This window comes from Gymnogyps californianus, chromosome 12 (assembly GCF_018139145.2).
Source record: "Gymnogyps californianus isolate 813 chromosome 12, ASM1813914v2, whole genome shotgun sequence".
NCBI lineage: Eukaryota > Metazoa > Chordata > Aves > Accipitriformes > Cathartidae > Gymnogyps > Gymnogyps californianus.
Window position 1 is genome coordinate 18,076,849 of NC_059482.1, and position 18,968 is coordinate 18,095,816.

Sequence of the window (18,968 nt, forward strand, 5' to 3'; positions counted from 1 at the left end):
CTCCCCAAACACCACATCACGTTTATATACGAAGTCACTACTGCTTGTTACCAGACAGTAGGGTCTGCATTAATGCCATCAGTACAGGTATGAGGAGCCAAAGAAAAAGCAGCCCAGCTGTAAAGGGTTAACATTACAGGTTTTGATAAGAAAACCCTGTTAGGCAAGAATAAGGCGTTATGCTAGGCTACCACATTAGGAAGACTCTTGTGAAAAGTAAGAGATTCTGTCCTGAGCTCACACGTGCTTTAGAAAGGTTTTCCTGTATGTGGAACAAAACCGTATTTAACCAGTCTCTTCAGTACGTAACGTCCTGTTATCCCATTAACATCCTGAATACATATGCAGGCAAGTACATATGTAGCCAGGTGCTTCCATTCCGGTTCCAGTCTTTGCTAAATGTCTACAATATAGACAAACAGAGGGACAAAAGCTAGATCATGGTTTCTTTTTATTTTAAGATGTCACTATTAACACACATTAGCCAAGCTATCCTAAGTAATCCCCTAGACACCTAGGGGATCTAAAACCCTCTAAGATTTTATTAGCTCAAGAGACCACCATTAAAAGCTTCGATTTTAGTGTTTATGTAATAAAAGTCTAACAAGCCTGACATTCTGCTTTCACCCTGTCAGACTAATGTGCGCTTTAGTGACAATAGCCATTTACAAATCAATAATACATCATACATCATCCCCAGCTTTACCTCTGGAAAGTGCTAAATGGAGTCAACGAACCATCTATTTACAATTCCAAATCCTAATATATTTACAATAGAAACCAAAAGTATTTAAAACCATTAAATATAGTGTTTAACTCTGCTATATTAGTTTACATGAACACAGCTTACCTCTGGCATCATATTTCCAATGCTAATATTTCTGCCAGTAATTTAAGATTTTTTAAAAAATTGCTATTCCTGGAGGGAAAAAATAAAAGCTTAAAAACCAACCCAAAACCTCCAGGCATTTCAGAGCCCTGAGGAATTACCCACCCTAGACAGTCTTCAGGTAGAAGTACTGCAGTGTTCAAGAGAGACTTCCAAACTCCAGGCAAGCCTTTAAAACCTAATGCATATGTAAAACATTAAGAGTCAGTAATCCATTGAACAGGTTTACTGGAGTCACTGCTACCATTCAGTTTTTACTAATCCGTAGTCAAGAAGGAAACCGCTGCTTTGCTGTTTCTCCCTCCATTACATTCCCTCCACCCACAGAAAGTGTTTTGTGCACCATCGTCCAGAAGAGCTAAGTAGGCATCGTCTTCTCCTCTTTGCTGAACGGCTGAACTGAGCCAGGCTTTACCCATGACAGGCCAGAAACATGCATGCTTTTGCAGTGCTGATCTTCTGGCTTCTTCTAGGTAGAAGAAAGTTGAAGTCAGAATTATTAGATACCCCAAACCCTCTTAAGTCCCTCCCCATCCATTTTACCTTTGGCAAATACAAGAGGCTAGCATCGTTTCCTCTCCTCAAAGAGGAACAGTAAAATGGTTATTGGTTTAATTTCTGTGAATGCGTGTGGCATCTGTAGAACTACCCTGACGTTACAGGAGAGATTTAATGACTTAGTTCATGTACTGATACCCTATCATACCATAAAGATTAAAAGATACTCTTTGAATAGTGCCTTTTGCTTGAAGGCCATGGCCCAGCACCACTGCACTACTACTTGCCAAATTTCTTGGTTCTACAGAAAGAAGTGTCAATCCAAATCAAAACATTTCTGTCATTAACCTGACGTCGTAACTGTAGCATACTGCCTTGCGACGCTGGGCGTGCTGTGGAGGAGTACTCCACCCCACTGAAGGCTTCTGAACGCAAATTAACGTGGCAAAGTAGCAACTGATACCTTTGCTATACCATGGAGTTTCTTAATGCTTTCCAAGGATGGTCCTTCCCTTCCCTGAGCATTTATCATGGTTAAATGCTTGAACAGTAACCATTTCTACCCAACACAATGCAACGAACATTTGAGACTGACTACTGCAATTTAGAAGACAAAAAAAAAAAGCTTCAAGTTGAGGGAGAAAGATGCAACTTCAAGCATCTGTAGATTTAAAGAAGTTTAAGCGGATTAGTAAATCAGATACCTACTCCAGCAGGTCAAAGAAACAGAATAGCTTGCAGGGTTTTTTGCATACCAGGAACTAGCCCTGCCTCCACACTGCTACAGGCTCATCAGATCATCTGTATGCCAACTATAGCAAACCTGGAATGACGCATCAAGTTCCAGGAAGCGATAATTACGTGAGTAGACTTTGTCACACTATGGGAAGCCTTTTGCCTCACAAAGTAAATTAAGTCAGCAAGAAAACTGAACCTGCACTTCTTCTGTCCCTCCCCGTGTTTTGTGTAAAAGGTGACACTGCGTGACAGAATTGCCATTACACATCAGATGACAGCAAACAAGAGGGATCATTGAAGCCTGAGCCTGGCAGAGTAGCACCTACCTATCACATGCTGCACACAGGACATCATCTAGCAAAAGTCGTGTGCTCAGCAGGGAACTGGGACATCACAGCCTTTCCTAGGCTACAGTTCTAGAATGGCCTAGTTGTTTCCCAAGGCATAGGAATTACACAGGTAATAAACAAGGATCCAGGGTTGCAGAAGAAGGGAAAGACAGGATACAGGATTAGGGGACTTCCCTTTACAGGGAAGGAAGAGAATGTTCTCTGCTACACTGACATTTTGGAACAAATCTCCTAAGGCACAGAAGTTGGGCCATTCCTGCTATCAACAAACTGCTTGAGCCACTAAAGTACTACACATGCAATAGTTACTGAAGATGTTAGTTTTCACTTAAGAAGAAGTTAACATGCATCTCCAAAGAAAAAGGACAAAAGAAAAGTCATCATTTGCTATCAGTCTCTGAGACAACATCATATCCCTTCCATTTCAAGCACCTCAACCTGTTCTTTCTCTTTAGGTCTTTGATTTAAAGGATAAGAAAGAAGGAGGTAGAGAATGAAGGAGAATGGGGGAAGGAAGAAAAAAAAAAGGAAAAAAAAAAAAAGAGTCAAAATATTCAAGTTTTCATAGGAACATCAAGAAGTCAGAATCTGATCAAAATATTTCCCTGTGTGTTCTAAGGCTGGAGAAAGGCCACCTCACGTCAAGCCCTGCTGTGACTCTGGCAGTTGGGAATATTGCTACACCAAGCTTACAGGCATCGTATTGTATTAAGATCAACGTAAAAATCTCATTCACACCAGAAGACATGCAAGAACATGAGTTAAAGCTTGCAGCGAGGAAAACTGAAGTTTGGACTGACAAAACACAAATTAATTTTTTTTTTATTACAAAAAAAGCACCAAACCACCCCACAGCTCTAGCGCAAGGAGCCCAAGTCAGTAACTAAAACATTCAGACTGCATTTCCTTGCCAGTCCAGCAAAGACACCAGCCACCATTTCAGAATCCCTAGGCACTGCAGGTAGATTGACTTGTCACGCCACTCAGTGCGGACTCAGAACTGCTGTATGCCAGCTCTTGTCAAGTGCAAAGAAATAATTAAAAAAAACAAAAAAACCCACACAAAAACAAACAAGCACCCCCCTCCCCCAAAACCAAAGGTGTTGCTCAGGTGAAAGCTATACGAACCAACACATTCTTGCTCTATCAGTAAGAGTGCTTTGTGATAGAAGTAACTCTAAGCACCCTTCAACTAGCTGCTACTGTCTTATTAGAAGTCAGTAGCGTTAGAGATGCGAGCAAGGTACTCTGCTTGTGCTGCTTCAAAAAGTTTGGAATGAGAAGAAAGCCCTGAAGCTTTGATTCAGTAATGAAAGATCTCTCAACAGAAGAGAATAAAGAAGTTGGGGACTGTCAGGTTACACAGAAGCGGTAACGGCCACAACAAGCGCAGGACAAGCTAATAGGCAGTCAGCAAATCTCTTCTTTCCCCTCCTTCCCTCCCTAAACAAAAAAATCTGCCAAGTGTGCCAACAATTGTACTAACAAAGCTTTCTGGCTGGCCAAATGATTAATTGCTTAACACATTCAAGTTAGAATAGTGACATAAGTGCTTAGTTAGGAGATCAAATCAGCTTCAGCACATCTGCTGATCCAAAAGAGGGGTGGAATAAGGTCTGTCTAGTACACGTTCATCACAAAGAGCCGGAGAACCTTTTTTCCCTTATCAGGCAATAAACCCTTACTATAGTGAGAATCTGGACTTTGCACATACCTTCTGAGTCAACATCTTCTCTCTAGCTTCATCATGTATAGCTGGATTCCATGGAGAAAAACTATGGAGAAAGTATAGTTATCTCTTACTTTGCATTCTTGCAAACTACAGCATAAACAGAGCAGAAAGCAGCAATTTTCCTTGGTTTAGTTTGTTGAATTTCAAGTAAACTACAAGTCTGAGTTTTCAGTGTTAAAACACACAGTTGAGAACTAAATTCACATCGTCATGGATCTTTTCAACAAGAAATACTTAGGTTTTCATTTCTGTTTTCAGTGAGAACTGATAATTCAGCAGGTGCTACACGAAACATTACTCATTCACTATGGAGCTGACTGCTCCATCCCCTATGCAGTCAAGTATTTAAAAAGTATGACCAAAGCTACAGTGATGCAAATTCAGTTCAGGAAAGCCCAAAAGCAATATTTACTCCATGGGTATCTCTACTTGAGGGAGGTGGGGTGTTTTGCTTTTTTTGGTTTTTGTTTGTTTGTTTTGGGGTTTGTTTGTGGTTTTGAGATTTTCTTAAGTCTTGGTTGCTTAGTGAAAAAACAGTAAACACAAGCGTCTGGTTATATTTAAGATTCACTCAATATTAAACAGAAGGAAATGAGGGTAGGAATATTCAAAGTACTGCTATAAGTGTAAGAAAAAACAGGTCAGTCAACTTGGCAGAGAAATGCTTCAAATCAACAACTACACCAAAACTTGTTCTCGAAACATTAGGACGTGGTGAATTTGCTCATAGTACTTACATGATTGCATAGGGATCCTCTATTTTGGGCTGATCAAATAAATGACTGCTGCATAGCTTGACACTGTCCACGACTTTACTTTTGAACAGCTGAATATCTTTTTCATACCTGCAAGAGAGAAGTGATGTTAAGTAATTGCAAGGAGGCACACGTTTGCTCTAGAAGCACAGACAGACTTGGCAAAGCCTCAACTTTAGTTCCTAGTGCAACCAACTCTGGAGGTAGAGACCATGAACTGATAAGCAATTTTACAAACCTCGTTTCTGCAAGTCTATGCAAAAATCTCTTAAGAGACCATGTCTATACACATGGAAGATACTTACAGCACTGCAGCCTCAGGGTTCAGAGGACTAGTTGTATCAATCTTGTAGAAGACTCTGCGAGCATACATTAGTACTTGCCATATGTGATTATGATTTCGCCTAAAAAGAACAAAACCCAATGAAGAAAGGAACAAACTTCTTTCAAATTATACATCAGTATGTTACCACTAACCTCCATTTTGCAAATGCTCTTTTCACATCCAGTTCACCAGATAAAGGATCTACTAGCGGATGGAAGACAGGCAGATCAAAAACCAAGCGCTGCATTAGAAAAAAGAAATTCATTACGACAACTTCAATCCTAATGCTAAAACCACTGGGTGAAGGTCAGTCAGATGTTGCTTCCAAATACTAATTAATTGTTACTGTATTAAAAGAAAGCAACCTGAAGTGATTTATACCAACTGTGAAACTGTAACCCAACACACCCATGTTACATGCAGGGTCTTGTCCTCTCTCACATGCTTATCACCAAATCAGGAAACTAATCCAGCTAACTGCACAGGCACGAGTGCCAACACAGGTAATAATATCAGATAAGATCAGATTAAAGGAGTTTTTCTGGTTTAGCTATTTGTGACTGAAAGCTTTTTACATACGTAAGCTACAATCAATACTTTTTTTTCATCCTACACGTTTAAGTAAACTGTGCAGTGACACCACAGTGTCTTCAGTTCTGTACAGCTAGTTTCCTCTGCTGTTCATGCAGTCTTCCGAAAGAAAACTTAGTTTCAACAGGAAGGTTTTAAAGCCCTATGCTAGCAAAAGAATGATGGCTGTATTAGAGATACGAAAGTCTAATCTTTGAAAGAAACAGTTTCCTACTAGTTCTGTTCTTTTAAAGATGATAGCTTTACACAAAACTTGACACCAAGCAGACAGCTTCCTGACATAGCAACTTGTTCTTAGCTACAGCAGTCACATACACCTGTCCCCCAATCTTCCTCTTAAAGAAATTTGGCCAAGAGGGCTGGCTGCTCTGCCAGCAGATTACCACAAGATTTTTTTTTTTAGTTTTTAATTGATGTAATAACTTGGATACTTTTCCCTAAAGAGAGAAAGAGAAAGCAGAGATGGAAGGTAACACCATACTATCTATCTCTTTCTCCCTTTGTTTCACCAACGTTCTCCTCAAGTTCTTTTAGTTGTTTCAATGTAATTTAGAAGAGAGACAGGCAAGAAATCCTGCAGTACTACAGCAAGCACAGCACAGGTGCCTGGATTTTACGTTCCATCATATCGCTACTCAGAATTTGGATGCTTCTTTAAGTGTTTCAACGTTAACTTCCTTGCCGAGGAAGTAGCAGATCAAGAGTTGCAGTAAAGAACTGGTTGATTACTTCATACTCTAACGCATCTAACCTCAGGATGTCCGCTCTACACCAGCCTCAGTAATCAGAGTAACATGATTCCTCCACAGATGTTAGGAAATATGTACAAGACATCACAAATGAGCCCAGCCAAATGAACAAAACTAGTTCAAGGAAATGACAAGCTAATTGGTATAGTAGCTTTAAGAAAAAGTCATACTTAAAACACCAGACAACAAGAAAAACCCAAGACACACACAACCACTTACCGGGCAGTCTCCATCTGGGTAATTATCAGGAATATAGACAGTAAATTTAAACACACCATCCTGGTAGAGCCCATGTCTTATGAATATTACACCAAACCACACTGCAAGTGAGAAAGTTTGCTTGAGTGAGAGAATTTAAAAATATATATATAAAAAATTTTAGAAGTTAAGTTTAAACTTACTTAATGCTGATCGGTAAGATGGCTGCACGTAGACACCTGGCAATTTCTGCTTTACAACCAAGGTACTGCAATTAGAATCAGTATTTAGAATAGCTCCACAACTACACTAAATCTACAACAAGCTGACAACAGTAAAATCAGAACGTACTATGAATAGCTTAACAGGGGACTTCTTCCACAAACTTACACTCAATTCCCAAGCACAGATTGCTCACAGGAGGAGGTGGCACAAAACTAGTGAAACCATATTCTTTCACTCTTGCTTTTCCTACCCCTCCACAAGAAACATTATTTCTCCTGACAAAACCATAAATAGAGAAGTAGAAATAAATTCTTCCCCCAGTAGGTGCATTTAGTGCACGTCAGTACTGAAATGTCCACTTTTCTACTGAATCCCCAGTTTCAAAGTAAAGGGGGGGGGGGGGGGGGGGGGGGGGGGGAAGAAATGCAATTAATTAATTTTGAATGCAGATTTGCAGTCAATTGTAGTTAATTCTGAAATGTGACCAAACTTTAACTTCAATTTTAAACAAGTAGTTTTTCAGTTTTAGATGAGTCTACGCTGCAGGTCAAACAGAAATTACACTGGCAACTGACAAAACAAAGTAACACAGAATAAAAAGGACAGTCAAGAAGCAAGGATCAAATGATTCCAAGCATCTCATTAACAGGATGGACCAAGTAATTTTCCCAGACTTGCACTTATTTGCTATTTCACTTCTTGTGATGATAATCCAGTCACCATCTTCAGCTACCAATGACCAGTGCATTATGAAAAGAGTTTCTACCTCTCCCTTTGCCTTTTAGGAAAGTCCATTTGATAATCAACAGTACTACTGGGGCAAAACGTGCTATTTTTACTATTTTTCAAATCAATGAGCACAAGAAGTTGCTACTAAGTTTAACCAGCTGTAGTTGTATGGTATGCAGATTCTACTGAACACTGTAAGTGATAAACCAAATTATTCACTTCATAGGTTTTCCGTTACTTGGCATATAGGTCCACTAAATTGAACTCCGCATGCTTGCAGAAATAAACAATAATCTTAAAGCAAAATATTAACACAGTTCTCTGCTTACTATTTCCGTAATATTCATTTCCCTAATAATTAATTTATTAAACTAGAGGAGTTTACATTATGATACCAATATATTTTTGCATGCTGCAGAAGAAAAACATCTTTCCTGAATTAAGAAGTCAGGGTCAGTTCTCTGAAAAAAAAAAGATTAATGTTTTGAGAGTTCTCACTTTCACTTTAATGGTTAAATGCAAGAACCCAGACTTAGCGTTGCATAAGGACTCCAGGGATTTCATTCCAAAAGGCACTACATACTTGAGAATCCAGTATGTCTATTACAGAGGAAGTCCCTTTAGCTTCGTAGCACAAAACAGTTTATGTAACTTTATATAACTAGAAAGTTTTGCAGACAAATAGAGATTTGTATGCTCCTACAGCAGCCTACAAATCACTAGACTGGATCAAATGCAAACTGATCCAAAGAAAGCTATTGAAATCACACTAACTCCTCCCTCATAAGTTTCATGTTAAATATCACTGAAAGACAGGAAAGAGTATAGTCTTCTTAATATCTAATAAGCCATATCAGGTGGTGTTCAAGTGTTCCGTGTAACAACCAAAGGAAGCTCCCACATCCTAACTCCATTAGACAGTACTATACATTCACAACCATCTTCCCACTAGACCTCTGCCTGCTTCTATTTTAATACTTATTTCAAACATTCAGGATTTCTGACCAAAAAGCTACTGGGATAACTGCTCAGGATGCCTAAACCCAAAATGTGTTTACTTCCAGACTGAGAAATACAATAATTCAGAGAATCACATCTAAAGAGGCACCTTAAAATCTCATCTCATTTTCCTTTCCCCTTCTACCTCAAGAGACTTAGACTGCTGCTCCAGAAAAAGAATTTTGTGGAACTTAAGTTTTACTGCCTTCTTCAAGGACTATGGCAGAGGCACCATACAAGAACTAGATCCCTGCATATTTTTTTCCCACTGAGGCATAAGCCGAGTGACCTAAAAAAGACAAAAAAAGTGAAAACCTACAATTCTGCAAGGAGGGAATACTCCAAATAAAAAGGCCCATAAGAAGCATGTGTTCCATTTGTCGACTGGGACGATGTGGCTGGTGAAGCAGGCTTGGTTATTGGCACAGCATTCTTTGGAATAGAAGGCAACTGTTTCTTTGTAGAGGCTCGTAGAGGACTGGTTCGCAGCTCTCCACTCAAAGTTTTCTCTTCAGCATCAGGTCTCTGTTAGATTAAAAGAGAGCCACGAGATTACAGGCCATATTTCATAAACATTTAACATATGTTCATATTTTAACACAGGTTTAAACCCAACCTTGCTAATTACAAGTTTGGCCAATGAAACATATCTTGGGTTTCGGTGTTCTGTTGCTTGGGGGTGGAGGTGGTGTCTCTTTGGGTTTTGTTTTTAAATAGACTTTTATGCAATCAAACCTAGCCTACAAGTACAAAAGTAATCAATACTGGATAGGAAATCTGCAGATTAGGACAAATGCTTAAGGAGGCTTACATTTATTTAGAAACTGGAACCAGACAGTATATAACATCAGCTTAGAAGTCAATCTATTTCTAGCACACAGTGCATCAAGATAAATCATTTCTACTGACAAGCATCCTCGCGTTCTAGACTTCAAAGAGTCTTTAAAAGTAGTGTAGTAAAGCTGAGATGAAATAAGAACTTTCTACAGAAAATTTCATGTATTTCACTTCCTGACTGTGCTTAAAACACCAACATCCCACTTGGAACTGATCATATAGCCCATTCCCACTGTGAGAGAATCACCATTTGACAGCGATATCAAGTTTAAATAGTTTTGCTATAGCAACCTTTCTATGTCTATGCTGTCTTCTATTAAAAAAGAAAAAACAAACAAATAACAAAAACTTTTCTACTTAATTGGTCACTGCTACACTGCTAGCAAACACTGTACTATGTACAGACCTCAAAATCATTCTATAGACTGCCAAGACAAACCTGCAGACTATAGACTTGTGATTAGGCTAGTTGTGGTGACTAAAGGCATGATTTAAGTTATAGTGTTTTGAAACACTTGAGACTTGGACTAGTAACAATACCTATGTCACAAGCATCATCAACAAAGTTATATAATTTGCCCTAGCACTGAACACCTGAGAAGTGATTAACCCCAGAACTATCGTGCTCTTATCATTGCTACAATCTAAAGTAGCAATAGCATTACGGAGGCACAGTTTTACCAATGCTCACTGCACATGCAATACCTGAGATCTATATAAGACAGTAAACAAATGTCCTAAGAAACAAGTGTTTCAACCATTTGAACAAGTTTGTTTCATTTTTCCTACTTAAAGATGCTTTAGATAAGAAAAGTCAACAAATTCTGGAGTAGACTCCATCCACAAGCACATTCCAGTTAATGCAGCTCAAAGCTAGCTGACACTTTTATTGAAGATGATCACAATCCTCGGGATAAAACACTCACTCCAACTGTATTTGTAGATCGTCTGATGGTCTTTTCCAGAACTGCTACCACCCCTCAATGCACGTTAACACCTTATGGCATCCATTCATTAAATACCTTGCGCACAGAACTTGTAGACATGCTCCAGAAAGTGTTCATAACGTGTATTCCAAATAAAGGACTGCAACTTTTCAGTGTCTTCAGAGTGTCCTCAGGCCTCTCTGGTTTATATCCTAAAAATACACAGAATGAATATGAATTCTAACAGACAGGACTCTCTTTCTCTCTCTCTCTCTCTCGGATTCAGATCTAACTCTGCAGCCAGCTTTATATTTCTGTAACTTCAGAAGAAAACTTCTTGTAGTTAAGACTGACAGTAGTTAAAATTTCCAAAGCTCTATTATATATTAGACTCCAGGACAATAATATAGTTGTCTATGAAATAATTTTTGCACGTGAATCCCTGCCTTCTTTCTGCTAGAAGGACACTCTAGGTTCTTCATTCCATGTTTTGTCTTGCCAACTAGAAAAAAAGACCATCTATTGGCTCAGCACAGTCAAGAAAGACCCTCTAGACATGCAAATATTAAAAAGTTATCACTTCACCATTTCAGTCCAGCACTGGACAGTACTACAATGGCTTACTCTGGTAGCATGGTTAAGTGTTGTCCCTCGCATACACTGCTGACTTTGCGTATTTCTGAAGCGCTCCAGTTTGAAAAAATCTCTGCCATTCCCAGTGAAAGAGATGATCCTCCCATTGAGTTTGCGCCATGTATGTGTCATTTTGTTTTCATCTGCATTGGAACACCACCAGGAATAGACAAAGCCACAGAACACAGAAGATTTTCTGTAGCTTATTTAATGGTTTCATTATGAGCACTAAGGCTTAGTGCTCTTTAGATCAGCAGTTCAACAACAAGGACTTCAGCAGTATTTGAAGTTTCAGTGTCATCTACCGTATACATCCTTTTTTTTCCTCTCTCTTTTTTATAAAAAAGTCTTGCTATTGTTTGTGCAAGAACTCTCATCTACAGCACCTCTTGTCTGGCACAACCTATTTCCTCCATTCTTTTTTTTTTCCTCCAGTTCTCCTAGTTTCTATTCCCCTTCCCACCCCCCTGTTTCTGGCTACATTAACTAAAGTTTTGAGGCAATTCACTTTACTCAATTTCTTTAATAGGAAGTTGTACAACATTGACCAAGGCAATTCATAGGATGGGAGCGAAATAGAGAGAATGACACAGGCTCCTATTGTGGTCAACACTAAATTTTTCTACAGTAAGCAAGGCACCACCTGTTCACCCAGTGCTTAGATTAGTTCATAGAGAAAATGGTAACATTACAATCAAAAATATTCCTAAATGGAAAATAAATGCCAATCTTGTTAAAAGAAAAAAAATAAGCCAGACAATTTATCCAAAGAAAGTCTAGCAATCGTAAATTTTTAAAAGAAACATTGATATCAAATCATAGGTATCCTTCTAGACTATACAGCAGCCACGCATTCAAAAAATGCAAGCATCATTCAGAAAAGTGATGAAAATTAATTTCCCCACCCCAAAATCATCTCAAACATTCCAGTACACATGATTCCTCCAGACATTTTTCCTCTCCAGCAGCCAGAGTCTCACAACGTTCTCAGCCACTGAAAACAGAAAGTCAAAGCATGGCTACTGTGCTGGGGCATGCCCTGTCATAGCAGGGAGAAGATGTTTTCGCTTTTCCCCATCTCCTGTCTGGAAAGCACAGCCATGCCAGAGGGCTATGCCATGGGCCTTTTCTCTTCCGTGAAACCCAGCCAGACTAAGTAAGACAGCAAGACGCTAGGCTGGGAAGGTACAAGACACCTCCTCGGGAAACTTCAGTGTAACCAGAGGGTGGAGGAACTGACGCACAAAGAGAGTACCTGAGTGCTATGGCTTTGACAAGAGAGCAAAGTGCTGGAAGCTGACGTACAGGTTGGAAGACAATTAGCTGGAATCTGGAGTGATTATGGGGTTTGGGTGGGATTTTTTTCTTTGTTTGTTTTGGGCTGGTGTTTTGTTAAGACTAGGTAATACAAATCACACTATTCCAGAATGAGAGATATGAGATACAGGAGTTGAGCAGGACAAAGAATGACGTATATGCGTAAAAGACAGCCTAACCTACTACCAGTGAAACAGGGAACTGATCTAGAAGCTTGATAACTGGTGCTAGATGCAGTTCAGTCAATGACTCCACTTTTCGGAAAGCAGCTATGCATCTCAGTACACTTCCAGCTTTGTTGAAAAGCTTTTCATTATAGAGATGCCTATTTACAGGCTATTAAGAGCAATTTATACCTCCAAATAAAACATTATTTTAGCTCTAGTTAAATTACAGAATAACTTCCAGAGATTCTCCTGCACAGAGATCTTTTATCCAGTTGCTTGCCAATAATAAGTCATACATGGTGTTGTCCTAAATATATTGTTAAACTGTCTCCAGTCTCATCCACCTGTTAAAATACTATTTAAGATGGAGAACTAACAACCTCAGAGTACCAGCTTCCCAGAGGAGGGTCATTTAAAAAGCCTTTCAAGGTGTTTTAGAGTTTGGTTATTTCTAATCACACTCACTCATTCTAGCTATGCCACATAGAAGTGGAGAATGATACCAGTCCAGGAAACTTATCTGCAACTGCTTATGCTCTCTAGTGCCTTCACCTCACAATTTACTACCCTACATTAATCACAAGAATAATTAAAAAAAACCCAACTAAAAAAAAATAATCAAGTAACAGCATATATAAGTTAGACTGTTTATCCTGTTTCTCACTATGGCAAAGGTCTGCAGCAGACAAGGAGAGCCAAGTCCCGATATCATTAAGTGGAATTTCTAGGCAGTTTAGTCATTCAATCTTACATGGGGCTACAGTGTCTACTACAAGGTACCTACCATTATAGCATCTTACGCTGCTGTAACTACTGAAACCATCAGCTTCCCAAAAGAACCCAATACACTCTCCTCATTTTATGAAAAGGGAATAAATACATTCAAAGTCATCACCCTGTCTCCTTTCATGCTGTCATCGTTCACAGTGCCTCATCTAAGAAGAGGCTTAATAGTGTGCCGCTCAGTAACACATTCTACTAGCTTCTACTACTTCAAGAATAGAACTTAACAGCAACCCTCCTAAGTGGTCCTCCTCCCATGGGCTTTTTATAGATATCTTTTTCTCTGGTGTTTTTCTTCTAGTACAACAGCAATTAAAAAAAGACACAACACAAACTTGTGAAGAAGCATTATTTCAAACACTGCTTCTTGGAAAGGCCTTCTAACTTCTACACAGTGCTGCGTTACTAAGGCCCTATCACACCTGGACCAAGAAAGCCACCTGCCACCAAGCATAACCTTACGTTGGCGTTCACCAGCACTGAGGTACCCAACACACGAGAGCAGTCAGAGCAAGTGTAAACTCGTGCAGTACTTCATCATCACTCTAAAATACTTCAAAAAACAAAGTTATCACTAATGAAAACCAAAATTCTAAGCACTTTGCTTTTGCACCTTTTCCTTCTCTACACTAGGTATTCTCATTAAAGATTATTTCCATTATTTATACCTACTGTCGTATCATGTGTCATATTTTTCCCCTGTTATCTGCAGAGTCATTAGATTAAATACAACACTATACCAATTCAACAAAAACTTCATCTGCCTGGAACAGAGCACTCTTCCAAATATTTTCTGGAAACACAAATGATTCCTCAAGAAGGAAAAAAAATATGTGTGAACAAACATATAATATAAATTTTTTTTATATATATATATATATATGGTTTTATGCATTTTATTCCCTACCTAAAAGGGAAGGGAACCACTCCTACACCTGAGAATAAACAGAGCTGATTAGGCAGAGCACTAGAGAACAATCCATGCTGATCACAACACTATTACACATTTGCCCAGCAACTGTTAACTGTCAGTTTACACCAGAACTTATTTCTCCTCAGCACACCTCCTCCTGATCTTCTTAGGACCCAAAGACTTCACCAGCCCACACCTTAACCTACTGGACAACAAGGGAGTTGCTGAAGGAATGCTGGCAGTGAACAGGAACGCTGACCAGTCAAGCCTGTTTGCGAATTCTTCCTCCACAGGTGGATTACACCTTTCATACCAACACCTGCTGCTACAACTTCAATCCTCTAACACGTTTCTCAAGGAAATCATAATGTACGCCAACAAACCAGCTCTTATACAGCAGCTAACAGTTTAAAAGGCACAAGGGGATGGCCTGCCAAGTTTCACAGGACAGCTGGGTGTCCAGAGGGGACTGTCACCTGGAGGACTGGTGGGTCACGGGGCGGGGAACAGTTCTGCGAAGTCCCGAGACCTGAGCGGGGCGAAGCCTCCCCTGTCAGACCCCGGCGGTATTTCACGTCGAGGCCACAGCTGTGCCTGGCACCGCAGAGCGACGCCGTTTGGAAGGGCGCGGAGGGAGGCCCGCCGCGCCCCAGCCCCGCTGGCAGCCGCCCCAGGGCCCTGAGCGGCCGCCCCGAGCCCTGGTGCTCGCCCCCGCCGCGCGGTCCCTGGAGGAAAGGGGCCGCGGGGTGCCTCACACGGCGGGCGGCGCCGGGCCGGGTCCCCCGTGAGGGACAGGGCTGTCCGGGCCGGCAGACGCTCTGCGCGGCGGTGGCAGCTCCTCACGGGGAGAACGGACGGGCGCCGCCCGCGCCGGGCCAGGCCCTCTCGGCGACAGGTGACGGCCCCGCGGGGCGCAGACAGACGACCCGCCGCCGTGGCCGCCCCTCAGCGCGGCCGGAGCTGTCCGCCGCCCTCCCGTGCCGGCGGGGACCGTCTCCCCGCGACCACCGCTGGCGCTACGCCCGGGAAGGCAGAGCCGGGCCGGGCCCGGCGCCGTCGCACCGCCGCACGCAGGCGCTCGCTCGCTCACCCGCGCCAAGGCTCCCGCCGCTCCGCTACACGCGCGGCCCAGGCCCCGCCAGCCGCCGCCGCTCGCCCTCTACCCCCGCCACTGCCCCATTTAAAGCCCGCCCCTCAGCATCGCACATCCGGACCCGGCCTTCCCCTCGGCCAATCGCCGTCCGGTTCTTCCGGGAAGGCGCGGCGGGGCGGGGCGGCGGGGACGAGGCCAGCCAATCACAGCCACCGCCCTCTCCGTGATGCAGTAAGGCCGACGTCTCTCCTGTCACGGCGCGGGGCGGGCGGCCGCTCAGGGTTCCGCCCTGGGGACGCGGACTGGCCCGAGTGCCTGTCCGTCTCGGGTCGGGCGGACCAATGGGGCAGTGGTGACGCACCTGTCGCTCTCTCAGCAGGAAGAAAGCGCTGGGGCTAGAGCTCGGAGAAACGGATCTCTCTCATTGGCCGGCGGTGGGAGCGGGGAGGCGTGCCATTGGCCGGCGGGCCGGGGCCGCGAGAGGGGGCGGCCGGGCCACGGGCCGACTGGGCCCCGCCTGGCCGCGGCCCCCGGGAGAGGGGCGGGGGCCCGAACGGCCGCTTGGAGGCGGGGCCTGAGGGCGCGTGTCCGGGAGGGGGGCGGCGCTGCGGGGCGGTGCCGCTGCCGAACCGCTCCCCAGCCCCGAGGAGGCGCCGGGGCTGGGCCGGCACCGGGCCGGCACCGTCACGGCGGGCGCTGTCAGCGGCGGTCCGTCACCGTCCCTCTGTCCGAGCAGGAACTCTCTGCGTGGTGAGGAGAAGCAACCACCGCTGTACTGCCGCCCGCGCCCGGAGGGGTGTTTGAGCCGGACCCCGTGGCCGTGAGCCCAGCGGGCTGCCCGTAGGAGAGCTGGTGAGGAGAGCTGCAAGAGGAGGAGAGTCTTGAGAAGCCGTCGAGCCTGTGTCCTCCCAATAATCGGCTCGGTCCCTCTCAAGTAATGATGCGGCTAGTGATGCGTGTAACAAGCCAAGAACTCCAGCGTCTTACTAGTGATGACTTCATCAGTCATGGACTTTTGCCACTTTTTTTTAGCAGGCTTCTAAAAATTGACATTTTACAGAACACAGTTTAGCTGGGGGTTTTTTTTCCTTATTTAGGTTAATAATACATACCAGCTTCCGATACTATCGCTAAGCAGATATACATACACACACAGAGAGTGTTAATTTATAGTTAACTATGCATATACATATGTATACCTACAAAATTTAGCTCTAAAAAGCTGCTGAAGAGAAGGAGCAGAATAAGAACAAAACTGAGGAGCTAGTTTTCATTTGTAATTAGGCTTTTTCTGAGCCCAGTAGAACAATTACAAAAATGCTATACCAAAGCTGAAGTAATTTGTCAAGGTTTGGAAGCTGACAACAAAATCCACGCTATCTCAAGTATAAAAATTACAGCGAGAATTAAAAATCAATGAATACGGGGTGGATTTTTTTTTGTTCCTAAGCTATGCGCAAAAATACCATGCTAAGGGTATCGCTTTGTCTCAATTATTGTAACCACCTCCTATCTTCCTGTCCTCAAAATGCCACTTTAAAATCTTCAGTCAGTTAATAACGTTATTATTCTGGCCAAACCACTGTCTCAGTTTCTAAAACCCTTTTGCCGTTTCCTATTCCTCAGTGTTTCAAATGCAAGCTCTTTGCCTGCGCCTCTGAAGTGCTGTACAACTTCTGTTCAGGCTCATATCCTGAATTATCTACCTTCCACTGCTACATGCAGTAGCAGTCACCTGCTACCTCCTTGTCTTCTTAATCTCTTCCCTGCTATATATATTTTCTTTTTTCTGCTCTCTTTTCCCACCGTCTCTCCTTTGAAGGTTACGTTTCCAGAAATCTTTTTTACATGGTTACCTTCATCAGCGGGCTTTTCAGACCTAACCATTCCTCAAAGTGCCTTGCCTGTATTAGGTCCTGACCTTGCTAAGGAATGCAAGATGATGATTAAATGCTCATTTACATGTTATGCAGATGTCATGGGTCTTATGCTGCAAAATTCTGTGGCTTGAACAACGTTTTAGTGTTAACTGAGTGTACGTGTTCAGGATGTTGCAAAACTAGATCACAATCATAATGTGAATAATATTTTGACTTTGATACCAAGGATTGAGAGGAATACTTTATCAAGCCTTTGAGCACAACACTATTAATCCTCCAAACCCCACTATAGTCCAAAGTTTCCTATTTTGCCACCTACAGAAATAGTACTTTGACAAGAAAGAAGCTAATTTTTGTCTAGTACATTTACTTAAATGCTTTTTCTGAACCACTGATAAGGAAAAAACTTTTTCTATCATTTTTTAGTAGAACCACCTTGTGCTGGTTTCAGCTGGGATAGAATTAATTTTCTTCCTAGTAGCTGGTACAGTGCTGTGTTTTGGATTTAGTGTGAGAATGATGTTGGTAACACATGGATGTTTTAGTTTTGCTAAGTAGTGCTTATCTTAAGTCAAGGATTTTTCAGCTTCTCATGCCCAGCCAGCAAGAAGGCTGGAGGGGCACAAGAAGTTGGGAGGGGACACAGCCAGGACAGCTGACCCAGACTGGCCAAAGGAATATTCCATACCATATGACATCATGCCCAGTATATAAACTGGGGGGAGCTGGCCAGGAGGGGCAGATCGCTACTCGGGAACTAACTGGGCATTGGTCGGTGAGTGGTGAGCAATTGCATTGTGCATCACTTGTTTTGTATATTCTAATTCTTTTAGTATTATTATTATCATTATTTTCCTTCCTTTCTGTCCTATTAAACTGTCTTTATCTCAACCCATGAGTTTTGTGGGGTTTTGTTTGTTTGGTTTTGATTCTCTCTCCCATCCCCCTGGGTGGGGGGAGTGAGTGAGCTGCTGCGTGGTGCTTCGTTGCCGGCTGGGGTTAAACCACGACACACCTGTAATTAATGTACAGATCTACACCACCATCATTTGTGTGAATCCAGAAACGGTATCTACTTGCAATCTGGATGCAAGGTCATCACTTAAAATAGTGTCTCTGTGCTCAGATGATGCTAAATGTTTTCCTAAAATATCAAAGCAGTCTGGTTTAGGTCCTTGGATTTATTGTGTCATTTTGTCCTGTGTATGATCAAGTGAGGAAATCTGAAAGCACGGCTTTTAATAACATGTGATAGTAAATCTTTGGGTGTATGCATAAACCTCACTTAGCAGTACTGATTGTACAACTGCAGTGTAATAAAATTTATTCCCTCTTTTGCTTCTGAAACCCAAAGCCCATCCAAATAGATGTCCTCAGGTGAGCTTTACACAGTAGGAAAGTTACATGAATACGTAGTTTACATGCTGGTAAATCAATAATACCAGAATAGCTAAACTTAAATATATTGACTTTGAAGAGGAATGCAGAAAGTTGACCAGCAAGCTGAACTAAAATACCAAAGCCTCAAAAAATTACATGGTAGACTAGATTCCCTTCTTAGTCATACAAGATCTGAATAAATTGTACTAAACAAAATCTTTGTATTTTGACCAATATAAGAGAATAACCTGGCCTAGAACG

General features: G+C 42.2%; 1 protein-coding gene across 2 annotated transcripts; it reads right to left on the reverse strand.

Moving 5' to 3' along the window:
• Window positions 1-440: 440 nt before the first annotated feature.
• AKTIP (AKT interacting protein) lies at window positions 441-15,497 on the reverse strand. Of its 2 annotated transcripts, none has more exons than XM_050904012.1 (10): window positions 15,445-15,497; window positions 10,638-10,753; window positions 9,098-9,303; window positions 7,029-7,093; window positions 6,847-6,947; window positions 5,440-5,528; window positions 5,268-5,366; window positions 4,945-5,052; window positions 4,190-4,250; window positions 441-1,355 (listed from the first exon to the last, which is right to left on the reverse strand). In XM_050904012.1, the coding sequence occupies exons 2-10, from the start codon at window positions 10,677-10,679 to the stop codon at window positions 1,248-1,250; spliced, it is 879 nt and encodes a 292-aa protein (XP_050759969.1). In that variant the 5' UTR covers window positions 10,680-10,753; window positions 15,445-15,497; the 3' UTR covers window positions 441-1,247. The 2 variants fall into 2 exon arrangements, with proteins under 2 accessions (XP_050759969.1, XP_050759968.1); XM_050904011.1 differs by having other exon boundaries at window positions 441-1,358.
• Between the last annotated feature and the right edge of the window lie 3,471 nt (window positions 15,498-18,968).

Coding starts and splice junctions, on each gene's coding strand:
- AKTIP (XM_050904011.1), bottom strand. CDS start 10,679: ATGAACACTTTCTGGAGCATGTCTACAAGTTCTGTGCGCAAG. Junction 5,529..6,846: donor ACCCAGATGGAGACTGCCCG/GTAAGTGGTTGT, acceptor TTTCTAATGCAG/CGCTTGGTTTTTGATCTGCC. Junction 5,053..5,267: donor AACCCTGAGGCTGCAGTGCT/GTAAGTATCTTC, acceptor TCTCTCTTGCAG/GTATGAAAAAGATATTCAGC.